The following is a 16,128-nucleotide window of genomic DNA, read 5'->3' on the forward strand; positions in this document are numbered from 1 at the left end:
TATATATTCTTGAATAGGTAATAATATAATTATATTCATTCATGTTTTTAAAGTTAAAAAATGATCACTTTTTTCTATCATTTAAATTTATATTAATTTTTTTTATTGTTGTATTTACATTAATTATTTTTGTATTATTAAAAGATAAAATAATAATAATAATTTATTTTTATTAAACTTTACACTCAAATATCTGAACCTACATTTGGCGGAGAAGTATTTGAGTAAATAATAGTAATAAAAATACGGTTTCTTTTGTCAAAAATTCCAAACTTTTACTATTTGGACTTTTGTGTTTCTAAAAAAAAAAAAAAGAATATCTCACAAAATATCACATCATATATTATTTTAATATCAAATTCAAACAAAAAATTTCCAAACCCATCAAAAGAAACACACCCGGAGATAATTGCTTAAGCCGTTCGGATGGAGTTTATTTTTTAATTATATTTTCAAGATATTTATTTTTAATTAAATCTAAAAACAAAAGAATAGAAAACTTTCTTAAATACAAAAAAATGAACCGCTGAAAAATGAAAAAAATTAGTACTATATTTTTATGAAAAACGAATTGATGTTGCACAGTAAGACTTTAATAAACAACTCAAAAGCCTTAAAATGTGATTACACTAAAATTTTATACAATATATATATATATATATTAAAGAAAAACGATGGATGATGAATAAACAAACCTATAGCAAATTATTTAACTCAATACTCTGTTTTTTGTTATAGCAATGCCAAGTTGTCCTCTAGGAAAGAACTGAAACTTTGAGCAATCCCATCCCATCCCATTTCATAAAATGAAGAATTAGTTAGAAACAAAGTGAGTTTTATTTAGGCAGTGTAGGGTAGGGGCTGAGCTACACATTTTCATGCCAAGAAGAAGATGATGATGATGAAGATGAGGGGGAAGGGGAAGGGGAAGGGGCATTGGGTAGGTATTTTATTACATGATCTCAACCACGGCACGCCCGACAATACTTCCCTTGTCGAGGTCTTGATATGCCTGCCCCGCCTCCTCGAATCTACACTTTCTTGACACAGCTGCCTCCAGGTTGAATGTGCCTTTCTCTGCCAGCTTAATCAGTTTCGGAAGGTCCTGTCTTGCCCTGCCTCCATACGATCCAATTACTTTTATCTGCACCATGGATCCGTTGCTGCCTCGTTTTAACATAGCTTAATAAAAAGATATTGAATGTAGCATTGGCTAGATGAAATCGAACAAGAGCGCACCTGTCTACGAACCAAATGGTTAATGTCAACCTCCCCTTTAGCACCAGAGAGCGTAAGGCCAATCATCACGGCCTTCCCTCCATCCCGGACACTTTGTACACATTGTGCAAATGTTTGTGACCTTCCTAAGGCTTCCACAGCTACATCTACACCCCTTCCTCCAGTAATCTCCTGTTTAAACATATATATATATATATATATATATAAAGGATTTGGGAAGTCGATCCGAGGTTTGAACCAAACAGTTTTGTTGAGAATAAAAGATGTGCCCATGCTTCTAGTAAGATATCACTTGAAGAAAACTCAAAACTTCAATGAACAATATTTACGTATCCTTCTAGGAAGAAAATGCACCAATGAAAATGTTGCACAATGCCGTGTGATATTTAATTGCCACCAAAGAAATAGAGCAGAATTCATTGTGTTATAATCATATATCATAATCATCTCGTCTAAGAATTTTCAATTAATAGCTAGAAATTTAAAAGATAGGTAATATATCTATTACCGTACTTTGATTTTTGCAACAGCATCCTCCTTTTTGGCATTGACAGCATGAGTGGCTCCAAATACCTTAGCTTTCTCCAGTTTCTCATCTTGAACGTCGACTGCAATAATCTCAGAAGCCCCAAATGCCCTTGCTATTTGCAGACAACTGTACCAAGCAATATGAGATTCCTTATTATCCATTAACTATTAAGTCCGTAAGATATTTTCAGAGCCGAATGTATATTATGTGCATGCATTGAGTGCCATCCAAATGTATGGATATATTTCACATAGCTGTCTCAGATGATAAAAGAGTCTATTCACAATGCTTTTTAAATGACTTATGTAAATATGCTGTCATTCTCAAAAACACAAATTAATAGCATGGAACAAATAAGTTTAGAGAACTCCCTGATTTTACTTTTCACCAATTCCAAAAGGGTTTAGCATGAAAACCAACAAGAAATAACATCCTAAAGGTAGTCATCCATAGTAACTATTTGACAACACAAAGCAATAACAATGTACTACGGGTATTCAATTATTACCTCGAGCCAACTCCTCCAATGCCAATCACAGCAACGGCATCTCCAGGTCTTACCTGAGCCGCATGAGCCATTGCTCCATATGCAGTAAAAACTGCACATCCTAGTATAGCAGATTCTACGTAAGGCAATGAATTGGGTAGAACTGCCAATCCATGTGCTGGCACCACACAGAACTCAGCGAGACCTCCCATGCTATACATGTATACTGGTTTGTCTGAGGGGCAGCGAATTTCAGTGCATATATCAGATCAAGTTGAAGTAGGCAAGAAGTTGACACACAGAATAGTAGAATCAATTTGAAAACGAGAATGGAATTCATTAAAGCAGAACAATAAGCAACACAATTGGTTTCAACGCATACCTTGATTTCAGTTAAATTATAACACAAACCAGATACGGATGCCACAACAAAAAAGATAAAAATAAATAAAGGAATGAATGAATGACTGAATGCACATGGCTTTCCAGCATAATAGAATACCGTTTCGAATAAAACTAAAAATGATAGAACAAGCAATCAAGGTACCGAGAGAAGATTTTCCAGTGCTTATAATGTAAATCATGCACACTTACTGGAAGAACTACACTTCTACTGCAATTGTTACCAGTAAAAATCAAATCATAGGGATATATATTCAAGTGATTCACAAGTTATCAGAAGTAGTTAATTTGAAACTTATTCACAAGCAAGTTATATCATATCACAAAAACTAGTACTATGTTGTTAGGGATGTACCGTTGCTACGGAGATACAACCTTGTTTCACCATCATAAAGTGTTCCTTTTGCTCGATTGTAAGCAAAGAATGACTCACACAAGTCATCTTGACCCTGTTTTAACACCAAAAACCAATAATGTTCTCAAAATTACCCAAATCAAATTTCGATGGAAAGTAATATTCATTGGCAGCTGAACATTCAAAAAGGCCTTGCCCGAGAACAGAAGAAACAACTTCCACACGGCATTATGAATGCTCCAACTACTTGAGAGCCCACAGGATATCTGAAATGCAAGAGAATAAAAAATCCAAAAAAACAGTAGTATAGTTGCCCTGCTGGACATTATGTAAAGGAGGAAAAGGCTAAAAGGAATACACATGTTTTCTTCACAGCTTATCAAACCTTTCCACAATTTTGGTGTCGGTAAGCGGCCCATGCTCTACCACCTCACCGGTAATCTCATGCCCTACAACACAGGGGCTGGCAAAAGGAAGCTCACCTTTGATCACATGTAGATCAGAATGGCACACCCCACAAGCTGCATTATTTAAACATAATTGGGAAAAGCAAATCATTCCTCTCGATTTCACTCAATCAACATCAAATTATAGACTCGCCATCCACAATGCTATATATACACACATCTAATAATGACATAGCCATTGAAATTCAACGGAAGAATAATCAAGTAGAAGCAAACTCCTCTATCAAAATCAAGCCAGACACTAAAATAAAGGAGATAATCATATCGATTATCGAGCATCAGAATCACCATCCTTACGCAACCAAATTACATCTAGCATGAACAGAAAATCGGTATCCTTCACAGCACGATACACAACTTTATCTTCAATATGGATTCAAAAAATCAAAACTCCATTCAAATTACCCTTCGTTTTAATTAGAACTTCATTGGCCTTGGGACGAGGCATGTGGAAATCTTCGAAAGTTAGCGGCTTATCCTTCTCCCAAAACACCGCTCCCCGCATATAGGACGGCCCGTGAGTGACGTGGTAACCCGCCGCTGACCCGGCGGCACAGTTACCATCGGACTCTGAGCTGGAATACCACCTCCGCAAATCAGACGAATCACGGAACAGATTGGTGTAGGAGGAATTGATTGCCGCTGCACGGCTGCCACCAATCGCCTTCCTCAGCAGAAGAGAGCTCCGGCGAAATGCCATCGAATAGTACAGTGCGTTCAGTAGTACGGATTCAACGATTTTATTAATTCCGGTCCGCCGGAGTCGAAACATATAATAATAATAATAATAATAATAAATATATAATCTATAGATAATAAGTCGTGGTTTAATATAATACTTGAAATTATTGCGACTTTCGAGTCAGCCGCCGGTCAATGTTTATCCACGCGATGTAAAATTGTGAACTATGTGAACAAATGGGTAATATTTTATACTCCATCCGTCGTGCAAACTGTAGTGCAAACGTGTGCTCATTTAAATGATTGGGTATAAGTTTTAATAAAAGTGACTAATAATTATTAATTTTTAGTAAAAAACAGTACAAAATGGAATGATTTTTTACTTAACAAAAATGAAAATATTTTTTCATGATAATCGAAAAAAGAAAGTGAACATAGATTTGAACGACTGTGGAAGTATTTTTCTTGTGCATTGATACTCCATCCGTCCCACTTCTCATGTCAATCTTTTCATTTTCGTTCCACATATTCTTTTCAGAATTATACACTTTAATTTTATGTAAAAAAATTTAATTTATAATTTTATTAATTTTAATTATATTATCTTACTCATAATCTATAATTATTTTTATTATATGATAATTATTTTCACTAATACATTTTTAATTATTTATTAATTATATCATTCATAAATTCTCGTATCTACGGTAAAACATACAAAATATCCAGGACTGAGAGAGTATTTTTTTTGTAATTTGAAAATAAAAATTAATATATAGTTACAATTTTTTAAAAAAATATATTTTAGATAAGTTGACCTCAAATTTCCATTAACTCACACAGCTGCGAAAACAACTTACTTTGAAAATCAAATTTGCAAATTCACTCAACACATTCCAACACACCGGTGATCCAATAGAAAATACAAGATAATTGATAATTCAGTTCGTCTCTACTAAGACGATTTTTTAGGGTTTCAACCCAGACGAGATTCACTATCGAAACCATTAAAACACAATGATATTTGGATACAATCGAGTACACACATTAACACATACATTTTTGTTTCCCAACCAAGAGCTATCCATCATCCTTACTCTCTCGATGTTCTCTCTTTTTTCTTATTTTTTTTTTTCATCGATACACTATAATGTACCAAATACCTCTATTATATTTTTTCACTCACATATATAATCATTTAACAAAATCAATCAAGAAAAAATCTTTTTCTCCACTATTTGTCTTCACCTTCAGAACGTTTGTTACGATTGTTTTTTGTTATTTTCACGTATAGATTGGGGACCAACAAACTTTCTCGATCAATTCAGCCCAGTCTTCATGAGTTTGATCTATTTTTGAGCCATCTGTTTGTTTGGTTGGGCTTAAGACAAATTGAGCCATATTTGTATACACCTTGCATAGACAACATCAACGTCAACCCAAAAATATATACAATCCACTTTCAAAAGAATATACTTCCTCAGTCCAATAACTAAATATCTATTTGTTTTTTGCACGTAATTTTAGAAAAATATTAGTATTATATTGAGATGTAGTAGGAATAAAGTAGAAATGACTAAAATAACCTTATTAGTATGCGTGATATAAAAGTAATGACATTTGTATAATATATTGTAAGTTGTAAGAATATTTGTAATGTTACGTAGATAGTACATTTACTTAAAAAAAAGAAATGAATACTTTGTTATGAGACGGACTAAAATGGAAAAATAGATACCTTGTTATGGGACGGAGGGAGTATAATAAATTCTTTTAGAAACTATAGTAAGCTATCCATATTTTTAAATGTTCAAATACTTGTCTAAAATCAAATTGATACATTGTTGATGGTAGATTGAAATACTCATCTAGTTTATTAGACACTCCTTCGAGACTGATTTAATAATCGTCTCAATGAGTTTTGTTTTCAATATGTTTTTTATTTAGTTATTAGAATTTTTAGTGTAATTTATTTTTAAAAGGGAAAAAAATTCTAACTTCTCATAAAGAAATTAATTGGGTTCATTCGAGGTGAAATAATATTTCTTACTCTTCTTAGAGATATAAAATCATCTTCCGTTGATATGAATTTACATTATTCATTGCTTCCAACTTAAAATTTTTATCATCTATATTGAAAGATAACATCAAACAAAATTCAGGGTATATTATTTTATTTTTATTTTTTTTAATTTTTAAGTCGGAAAATATATGAGATAAAAATCGAAGACCCGAAAAGATAAGTTATATTAGACGAATCATGTGTGCCAGATGAACCTATAAGCGTCGGGATTTGAATCTATGATCTTACGGTCACAAGATCACTCCCCACACCAATTGGCGATTTATGGGACTTCACTATTTTGTTTAAGATATTAAAACTTAATTTTTTTCAAATCAAAACCAAAAACTAACATGATATTTACTCTAAACTAATAAAGGGTGGGTTGGGGTGGCAAGTAGCACATAACTTTTTTTATATTATTATTATTATTATTATTTTTCTTAAAAAAAACATATGATAAATAAATAAAAAGAAATCGAAAAGGGTGGGTTGGGGTGGCAAGTAGCACATAACAAGAAACGACCTTTGTTGGGCTGTCTCATCGCTGTCCGAACTTACCCGTTGCGACCCGACGGACGTTTGAAGGACACGTGGCGCACAATGATTCGACATTCACCATATTAATCTGTGCCTCTTCCCAGGCTTATTTTATCAACGACCAGTTGTCTGCCGCCACGTCTGCGTATTTGTGTCACCGCCCGGTGGGTTTAGCAGGCTTGTTGTGGTGAGACGGCGGTGACACGTCGCGGTTCCATTTCAGTGTATTTACCTTTGTGAAATGACGGTAAAGCCCTCCATGATTGTGGCGGCGGGCGGAGTTTCAGGGTTAACAGAGGGAGGGCATTTTCGTCCACCGATACGCTACGTCGAGTGTCGCTAGCCATTCCTGGCGGGCCAGCGTTAACATCAAACAGGCGCCGCCATTGATCCATTTCACACGCACCGTCCCTTTCACGGTCGTGGCGGTCATTCGTTTGCAGGTGATTAGATTAAGGAAAGAAAACCCCGATCGGAGGGAGATTCTGTATCGCTCCTCTTTCGAATTGTTTATTGTTGTCGGAGCCGTTTGTTAATGGCGGAAAAATAAAAAAAGAAAGCTGAAAGAACCGCGGAAAGAAATAAAGGGGCATTATTAAAGTTTTAAAAATACCTAATTAGCAGAGAATCCCCAATTTAATTTTCTTGCCTTTATGATTGACGCACATATGTATCCAGTTGTACATACGTGTCATCAATAATTACAGCTATACATACATACATACATACATACAAATTGTTGAGTTTAGCCTTCTGGTTTGCTCTGCTGCTGGTGCCCGCAGGTCGGTGGTTATCTTTCTTGCTGATTCATGATGTCTAATTGTTCCAGGTTTTTTTTTTTTAATTTGACTGTACTAGATTGTGAGGATATTCTTTGTGTGGTTTGAGGAGCGTTGCATTTTGCTTTTCATTTATGGAGAGGTGGAGAATTTATTATCACTAGTATATGTAATTTTGAATTTTCGGAGAGATCGCGTGTTTTAGAAGTTCTTTGAGATCTGAATTGGAATGGGCTGGTAGGCAAAGAGATGATGATTTCTTTTTCGATGTTTGAAGAGTGGATGCAAAGCGAAGGACTGAACGGGGTGGATAAAACCCACATCGTTTTTTAATTGAGTTTCTGGAAATTATTTGGGAAGGAATGCGACAGGTAGATGCTTGGTGTGTGTTCTTCAAGTTTGAAGTTTCTTAGGAATGAAAGAGATGGAGAATTAGAATCTAGTTTGTGATTGATGCATGATGGATGCGTTTCTCTCTCTCCTTCCCTCCCTCCCTCTCTCTCTAGATTCTTCTTGGTTGTGATCTTGCAGTAATGGGTAATTTGAAGATTGTTTTTCTAAGCCCTCTTCAAGTTTATACGTGAGATTGGTGAAATTTAGCAAGAAAAGGATAGCAGGAAAGAGTAATTGGGAGCCCAGATTTAACTGGATGAAATGCCACAGAGTCAGTCCTGTCTTTCGAATAAATTTGTTTAAAGTGCATTTTTGGTCCTCAAAATAGTATCTTGATTTCAAATTTCTGCTTCTTTGGTACACTCAGTCGATGATATGTAGTTTTTACAATGCGAAAATTTCAGTTTGTTGTCAATATTCACTTCTTAACTCCAAAATAGCAATGGTTTTTCAGTGTTGAGGTGTTAGACACATTTTGGTGGAAATATTTGCAGTTTTCTGTGCTTCATTGTATTCATTTCTTTGAATAGTTAGTTGTTCACCATTGATGATGCAAGTTTAGCAGCTGGTTTGAGTGATGAATTTGAAATTTTAATCTGTGATGCACTGATACATCTTTGAGCTATTTTCCTGCAATATAACACTTTGCTGTTTATCCTTGCAGGACCAATATAGCTATGGCTTCCGAGCTTGTTAGTTCTGCGACAAGCGACAAACTTACTGAAGTGGACTGGACTAAAGACATTGAGATTTGTGAACTAGTTGCACGCGATCACGGGTAACATTACATTATTCAAATCGTTATGCAGTACAATTTTCTGATGAAGAATTGCACTCAGTCTTTGATGGTGATTAAATCACAACTGTGCCTTAATCCAGTAGAATTCTATGTGCTTATGTTGCAGACAAGCTAAAGATGTCATAAAAGCTATTAAAAAACGTCTTGGGAGCAAAAACGTCAACACTCAACTATATGCTGTAACAGTGAGTTGCTATTTTCTGGAAAATCATATTTTCTACCTTGCCTAAGCTTTGACACCATGATGTCTTTTTTTGGATTGATCTATAACCACTGCATAAACAGTTGCTGGAGATGCTGATGAATAATATTGGGGATCCTGTACATAGGCAGGTGATTGAAGCCGGGATTCTGCCCATCCTTGTGAAAATAGTTAAGAAAAAGGTTGCCATATTCTGGATTCGATTTTCATTCTCAGATAATCGAAGACTTTTTAAGTAAATTCTCTAATTGTATACAGTCAGATCATCCTGTCAGGGAGAAGATTTTCCTGCTATTAGATGCAGCTCAGACATCTGTTGGCGGAGCTAATGGAAGGTTTCCTCAATATTATGCATCATACTATGAATTGGTGGTATGTCTTGAATGCATAATACATGTCTTACATTGGCCGATTTCGTTCCAACATTGATATTTGTCAATGGCTGATGCCTTTTTTTCATTTTTTTTTTCTCCTTTTCTTGAAATTCCTAACAATAAGCAATGGCAAATACTATTGTGCAGAAAGCAGGTGTGCAGTTTCCTCAGAGGCCGAATGAAATCCCAAGACCTCATTCTACGACAAATGTGAACAGGAATAATCCATCTGACAAGGAAACTGCTCCTCCCGAAACTGAAAAGAAATCACCACAAGCAGCAGCCAAGAGTGTGTCCGACTCGAGGTATAATGTTTGCCCACTAGTCCCTTATAAAGCAGAAGAAAAATAATCACTTATATTCATCCTTTTATTCCGTAATCCAGCAGTATTCTTCATAAAGCAGAAACTGCATTGGAGGTATTGAGGGATGTCCTAAACACCGTCGATGCTCAGGTATTATGACTCCTGTCATAACACCCCTTTGCTAGAAAATGTGATTAGTAATCTTAATCTAAGTTGATAATATATTATTTGGATAACATTTGGCAAACCCCGCCCACATCATAGTGGCATTGCCGGTCGTAACTCCTAATATGTATAAAGGAGGGTGTGAGGGAGGAATTGTGTTGACAGCTAGGATGCATTTTAATCAAGCACAATGGTCTTATATGATCTATATAGTTGAGCAAAGCAATTATACGATGAAAGGATCAACCGGTATAGAGACTCGAAGCAATTATTAATGTTAAAGTCTGAACTTTGAACGGCGCACAAAGCCTTTCGAACAAAAAATCAACATAAAGAAGTCAATGTTTATTAGTTTTGAGGCTTGAAGTTGAGAACACCAAGAAGAGAAAATGTTGAATAATTGTACATTATATATTCACTTCGTCAATGTAACACCATTTTTTTTCAACGCGTGTATTGTCTACCATTGGTTAATTTTAATTTTAACTTTTTGTATTTCTAGGGAGCAAAGGATGAGTTTACACTTGATCTTGTTGAGCAATGCTCATTTCAGAAACAACGCGTAATGCATCTTGCAATTACATCTCGGTAAGTGCTTCTTGCTGCGACACTGCTATAGTTATTTGGAACTGCATATACTAGTTATATGGGTGATTAATTGTGCCAATCTTCTTATCTTAAAAGGGATGAAAGAACTGTTTCACGAGCAGTTGAGCTTAACGAGAAGCTTGAAGTAGTGTTACGGAGACATGACGATCTTGTGGCTGGTAGGACAATGTCTACATCAAATAACATTATCCATGAGGAGGAGGAAGAGGAAGAGGCTGAACAACTCTTCAGACGGTACGCAGATTTATTGACGGCTCTTTATTTAGAAAATGCTCATCTTCATTTTATGTGCCCGGTTTTAGACATGCCTTGAACATCAGTTTCCATGTCGACCAGGATAAGAAAAGGAAAAGCTTGTATCCGGCCTGAAGATGAAGACAATCACATTGGATTGATGGGGCGGCCTATTCCCGGGGAAATGATCCATCGCCCACTCATACGTCCATTACCTGTGGAGCCAGAACCAACACGAGCACCGAATATGGAGGCCAGACACGAAACCATTGGATCATTGGCTTTGGGGCTGAATCCGGAACCTAATACAGGCAAACCAACTGTTGCAATCCCACCCCCACCTGCCAAACATGTCGAGCGGGAGAAGTTCTTCCAGGAGAATAAGGCTGATGGTTCTACTCTCAACAGCCACTTGAGAAACCTCTCGTTGCACAGCCGGAATGCTAGCAGTTCACGGAGTGGAAGCACAGACTTCAGCGACTGAGTCGAGGCATCGATTGGCTGCATGTTTTTTGTGTTCGACGACATAGATTGCCCGCCAGTGTGTGCCTTGCTTAACTACTACTGCTCATGAGTGACCAAGTTCTTCAACATATATATCTATATACATATATATATGTATGTATGCACTTGTATTTTGTGGCTGAGTATGAAAGTTTAAAACCAGACTTTGAGGCTCATATAGTTAAATGTTTAGCTTGAATTGCCTGTAGATTGTTACATTACTGACCTTCTATATCTTTTTTTTAAGTAGCTATATACATCTTCTTCCTCATTGAGCTTGTGGTTATTTCCTTTTATGTATTTAACCAGACATCATTCTGAGCTACATCTTGTTTTAGATGGTCCATTTCTACCCAATGTGGATTGTGTCTGATCCATGGATTATGAATGAAGTCCAGATAAGTCAAAGGAGGGGAGGAGTCAGTTTCAATGTTATAAAATCTACATTCTACACTGAAGAAGACCGAGTAAGATTTTTCTTTCTATGATTTAGGGAATAGTCCACAAGAAATTTGTGGGATTTTCATTGAGCAGAGGATAAACCCATAAAACACGTGGCGAGCCGTAAGGGCACGGATGAAACAGCCACTGCTGACCCCAAAAGCCCTCTTTCTTGTTTTTTACTCTCACAAGCACTGAAGCAGTGTGTGCTCGTTGCCGTCGTATATCCCTACTCGAAGAATATGAATCAGTCGATGAATGTGCGGATTCAAGCTCCTTACCCCTCGTTGTAAGCTCCTTCTTCATGCTTTTAACCTCTTTTGCCTTTTAAACTTTGTGTTGGTGCACCTAGGGTTGGGAATTGGGAATTGGGAATTGGGATGGGTTTCTTTTGATTGTGATACCTGTAATTTTCTAAAATTCGATTTGGTTCATCAACGGGTTCAAGGGTTAGATCGTCATTTTTAATAAGAGTAATCTAATTCCATATGGCTTTGTGCTAATTTTTCTGATAGATTACGACCGAGGGCGAAACTTTCCTCTTCGGGGATTTGTCCTTGCATAAGGGTACAGTCAGAGTCTATTTCATTTGCTACTCTGTTCAAAACATCCCCAGCTGCAAGATGCACCTTAGGGTTGTCCAAGATTCAATCGACAAAGAAATCACGCCAGCATTCCTCACAGTTGGGTGCACTTGTTGCCTCTGAAGCTCAAGAAGTTTCAACCACTGCAAATGTTGGTAATGAGAAAGTGGGAGTGTTGTTGCTGAACCTTGGAGGTCCCGAGACTTTAGATGACGTGCAGCCGTTCTTGTTTAATCTGTTTGCCGATCCAGTTAGCATCTGTCACTTGGATTTTATTTTATTTTATTTTACTTTGCTTGTTTTGTGTAAATAATGCTAGTTTTCTTGTGATTCTACTTCTTCTTATGTTTACCTCGTTTGTTTTGTTTATAATGTTTTAATACTGGAAAGTAGGATATTATTCGCCTACCGAGATTGTTTCGCTTTCTTCAAAAGCCTCTAGCGAAATTCATATCTGTTGTTCGATCACCGAAGAGTAAAGAAGGATATGCTTCAATAGGTGGTGGCTCTCCTCTCCGGCGCATTACTGATGCTCAGGTATGATTTTCTTCTCTTCGACTAAACCTTATGTTTTTTTTTTTTTTTTTTTTTTTTAATTTTCATAGGCTAAAATTATGGATTATATGTTTGGCTACAAGGTTGTGATTTGGTTTCATGAATACATAAAATTACAGTTAGTAAAACAGGTACTTCTAACGGACAATTTGTTATCAGATGACATAAAAACTTGTGTTCGATGGCGCTGGATATGAATGATATAGTGCTTTAAAATGTTATATTCTGTTGAGCATATAATTTAAGGGATTTCCTTTGGAGCTGGTAATCTATTCAATTTTTGTAATGTAAATGGAATCGATAGGTGGGCAAAATGGTCAAGAAGTTTCAGTTTGGCATTAGAAAGGACCGGTTTATTCTGTTGGACTTGTATATTGATGGAGTTTTTGGAGATTCATATGTTTGTGGCTTTTCTGTGTTCCGGCAGTTGATTATAAATTTCTGACCTGTAGTGAAATGGCTTGAGATAGGAAGAATTAAATGAGATTGCTTTGTTCATTATTACATTATATGTTAATATTCTTTAGCTGGATTGACTATATATATATATATGTATATATCTATATATATAGGCCGAGATGTTAAGAAAGGCACTGTATGAGAAGAATGTTCCGGCAAAGGTGTATGTTGGTATGCGCTACTGGCATCCATTTACGGAAGAAGCTATTGAACAGGTAAGTTGTTACGGTTGATTGTATTGTGGGCCTTGTGCATGTTTGAGTTTGCTGTATCTGATAATTACTTGAAATCAGATTTCTCTGCATAAATGCACTATCTTCAGTTGTAACTTATTTTATTTCTGCTTTGAAAAATTGATACATTCGTCATCAAGCTGTGTTGTCATCGGATAAGCATGATATATTTATAGTATGTACATGTAAAATTCTTACACTGTTTTACCTACTTTATATACAGTAGATTCTTAGTATTTTAGTAGAACTATTATTCTAATTAATTATGTTAGGGTTCCACTTTAATCCCATTCTTGTCACGGTAATGCATTTCATCAGTTTTAGTTTTTGTAACAATTATATTTGTCGTCTTTCTTACGCTGATGTGCATTTATCACCTTGAATATAAAGTGTCGTCACTAGTTATTATTTTATCAATGCTTATTTTACCCTGATTTTGTGTACTTTGCTGTATCGTTTATTTTGTTACAAGAGAATTTATGGTTGTCCCATATCAAGTTCTTGCAGCTCGCCAAGTTTTAATAGATTTTGGAAGAGAATTAACTGTTTGGTGGAATTAATGTTTTGATAGCACTGACATATTACTTAAAACTTCCATTTTCTTTTTATAACATTTGTCCAGATAAAACGAGACGGAATTACAAAGCTTGTCGTGCTTCCCCTCTATCCCCAGTTTTCAATTTCGACAAGTGGTTCAAGCCTTCGCCTACTGGAGAGCATTTTCAGGTGAGCACATCTTATCGATATCAGTTCATATTATGTAATCTGCGCGTCAATTTCCTGATTGATTTGATGTCTGTTAATAGGGAGGATGAGTATCTTGTCAACATGCAGCACACCGTAATTCCTTCCTGGTATCAACGGGAAGGGTATATAAAGTCCATGGCAGATTTAATCGGAAAGGAGTTGGAAAAATTTGACCATCCTGAGGAGGTACGATGCCATATGGGAGATGTTGTATTTATCATCAATATGTTTATTTTGCTGGTTTCTTGTATATATACAGGTGATGATTTTCTTTAGTGCTCATGGAGTGCCGCTTGCATATGTCGAGGAAGCGGGCGATCCGTACAAAGCTGAAATGGAGGAGTGCGTGGACTTGATCATGGAAGAACTCGAAAAAAGAGGGATCAATAATCCATATACCCTCGCTTATCAGGTACTATACTTTTGCAGGCTGGAATTGTATTACCACATGGCTTCATCGATACTCATTCTTTAGCTCAAGTTCTTCCACCATAGCTCGTAATTATATTGAACCTTATGATTCGGTCTAAACATTTGGTAAGTCGATTTGGTTGGCCTGATTTGGTTGCAGAGTAGAGTTGGACCTGTAGAATGGTTGAAACCCTACACAGACGAGACGATAATCGAACTCGGACAGAAAGGAGTGAAAAAACTTCTGGCTGTACCAATCAGGTAACATTTTACAATCGACACTTGGTTAGGATATTTGAATGACTGCAGATCATGTGCTGATCCGACTAAATCAGCATGGTGCTGATTTGACCGGATCAATAAGGGTGATCAACATATGTTTAGCATATGTTCTGTTATAAAATAACGTATGCTGAATAATAATATAATAGACGATGTATTATAAAGTACCATAGGCTGATCTGGTCAAATCAGCACTATGCCGACTAACGGATCGACAGCTGATCCGAACCCTATTTTAATTATTCCATCAATTGTCGACTCTTTTCTTTTCGTTGTAGTTTTGTCAGCGAACACATTGAAACATTAGAGGAAATTGACGTCGAGTACAAGGAACTGGCCCTCGAATCCGGGATAGAGCAATGGGGGCGTGTTCCCGCGCTTGGTTGCGAACCGACATTTATATCCGATTTAGCTGATGCAGTAATCGAAAGCCTTCCGTACGTCGGAGCAATGGCTGTGTCGAACCTCGAAGCACGACAGGTATTGCATCCTAACTAGCATCGTCGAATCGAACAATTCACAAGCAATCTCCTCCATTGTTCCTTACAGCTGATCGACAATTTGTGCATTTCTTGCAGTCGTTGGTTCCGCTCGGCAGCGTTGAAGAGCTTCTCGCGGCGTACGATTCCCAGCGCCGGGAGCTGCCGCCGCCTGTGGTTGTTTGGGAGTGGGGGTGGACTCGGAGCGCGGAAACGTGGAACGGGAGGGCGGCGATGCTGGCGGTGGTGGTTCTGCTGGTGCTTGAAGTGACGACGGGGGAAGGGTTTCTACATCAGTGGGGTATATTGCCGTTGTTCCGATGACACGGCGGCGCTCTCGCCGGCGTCTGTACATACAAATTTATTAATACCGATCAATCTCTGGCTATGGTAAAAATACTTTACTGAAAGATGAACAGATACATACAGAGGGGGAGGAAGACGATGAGACAAATCAGACGAGGTCTACGTGGCACAATGATTACTTGACACGTGGCAGAAATGCTGATGGTTCTGAAGTGCTGTGAATTACGACATGGTTCTGTTGGGAAGAAAGGTTTTTGGGGAAGGGTAAGAAGTGGGAGATCATAAGGATTTTAAATATCTTATATAATATGGAAAAGATTATCTTATTATTGGGAGATTATATATATATATATATTATATGTATACTCTGGTAATGCTTTTTAAGGTTTAGATTTATGTTTGCCATTTTCAACATGTTCTATTCGATATATATATATATATTTTTTTTGATCCACTTGTTGAGTGACAAGATGAATAATAAATATGGGAAAAATCAAAATTGGTT

The 16,128-nt window shown here is 36.7% G+C and overlaps 3 protein-coding genes across 8 annotated transcripts; 2 read left to right on the top strand and 1 right to left on the bottom strand.

The window, feature by feature from the left end:
• Positions 1-767: 767 nt before the first annotated feature.
• LOC127248631 (uncharacterized) lies at positions 768-4,255 on the bottom strand. The gene is made up of 8 exons (XM_051271080.1): positions 3,885-4,255; positions 3,398-3,533; positions 3,209-3,278; positions 3,013-3,106; positions 2,277-2,490; positions 1,753-1,894; positions 1,240-1,410; positions 768-1,144 (listed from the first exon to the last, which is right to left on the bottom strand). Exons 1-8 carry the CDS (start codon positions 4,249-4,251, stop codon positions 953-955), a joined length of 1,386 nt encoding a protein of 461 aa, XP_051127037.1. The 5' UTR covers positions 4,252-4,255; the 3' UTR covers positions 768-952.
• Positions 4,256-7,220: 2,965 nt separating this feature from the next.
• On the top strand, positions 7,221-11,397 carry LOC127248634 (TOM1-like protein 5). Of its 6 annotated transcripts, none has more exons than XM_051271085.1 (10): positions 7,221-7,591; positions 8,599-8,712; positions 8,840-8,918; positions 9,019-9,105; positions 9,194-9,307; positions 9,457-9,614; positions 9,695-9,764; positions 10,282-10,367; positions 10,464-10,622; positions 10,725-11,397. In XM_051271085.1, the coding sequence occupies exons 1-10, from the start codon at positions 7,572-7,574 to the stop codon at positions 11,104-11,106; spliced, it is 1,269 nt and encodes a 422-aa protein (XP_051127042.1). In that variant the 5' UTR covers positions 7,221-7,571; the 3' UTR covers positions 11,107-11,397. The 6 variants fall into 6 exon arrangements, with proteins under 6 accessions (XP_051127042.1, XP_051127040.1, XP_051127041.1 ...); XM_051271083.1 differs by having other exon boundaries at positions 7,222-7,591; positions 9,019-9,117; XM_051271084.1 differs by having other exon boundaries at positions 7,222-7,591; positions 9,019-9,117; positions 9,698-9,764.
• A 232-nt stretch (positions 11,398-11,629) lies between these two features.
• Positions 11,630-16,035, top strand: LOC127248633 (ferrochelatase-2, chloroplastic). The gene is made up of 10 exons (XM_051271082.1): positions 11,630-11,856; positions 12,083-12,401; positions 12,545-12,688; positions 13,279-13,380; positions 14,021-14,124; positions 14,205-14,331; positions 14,405-14,557; positions 14,717-14,817; positions 15,117-15,318; positions 15,417-16,035. The coding sequence occupies exons 1-10, from the start codon at positions 11,810-11,812 to the stop codon at positions 15,639-15,641; spliced, it is 1,524 nt and encodes a 507-aa protein (XP_051127039.1). The 5' UTR covers positions 11,630-11,809; the 3' UTR covers positions 15,642-16,035.
• The last annotated feature ends 93 nt before the right edge of the window (positions 16,036-16,128 follow it).

Source organism: Andrographis paniculata, unplaced genomic scaffold, assembly GCF_009805555.1.
Source record: "Andrographis paniculata isolate CXL003 unplaced genomic scaffold, ASM980555v1 Contig34END, whole genome shotgun sequence".
Classification (NCBI taxonomy): Eukaryota; Viridiplantae; Streptophyta; class Magnoliopsida; order Lamiales; family Acanthaceae; genus Andrographis; species Andrographis paniculata.

Bases quoted from the DNA above. Each gene is read 5' to 3' on its own strand.
- LOC127248631 (XM_051271080.1), bottom strand. From the start codon at position 4,251: ATGTTTCGACTCCGGCGGACCGGAATTAATAAAATCGTTGAATCCGTA. The intron at 3,279-3,397 runs GTTTGATAAGCT...CTTGCATTTCAG, and splicing joins GACACCAAAATTGTGGAAAG to ATATCCTGTGGGCTCTCAAG. The intron at 1,145-1,239 runs GTGCGCTCTTGT...TCCATGGTGCAG, and splicing joins ACCATTTGGTTCGTAGACAG to ATAAAAGTAATTGGATCGTA.
- LOC127248633 (XM_051271082.1), top strand. From the start codon at position 11,810: ATGAATCAGTCGATGAATGTGCGGATTCAAGCTCCTTACCCCTCGTT. The intron at 12,689-13,278 runs GTATGATTTTCT...CTATATATATAG, and splicing joins GGCGCATTACTGATGCTCAG to GCCGAGATGTTAAGAAAGGC. The intron at 13,381-14,020 runs GTAAGTTGTTAC...ACATTTGTCCAG, and splicing joins CGGAAGAAGCTATTGAACAG to ATAAAACGAGACGGAATTAC.
- LOC127248634 (XM_051271083.1), top strand. From the start codon at position 7,572: ATGATGTCTAATTGTTCCAG. The intron at 9,118-9,193 runs GTTGCCATATTC...AATTGTATACAG, and splicing joins TGAAAATAGTTAAGAAAAAG to TCAGATCATCCTGTCAGGGA. The intron at 9,308-9,456 runs GTATGTCTTGAA...ACTATTGTGCAG, and splicing joins CATCATACTATGAATTGGTG to AAAGCAGGTGTGCAGTTTCC.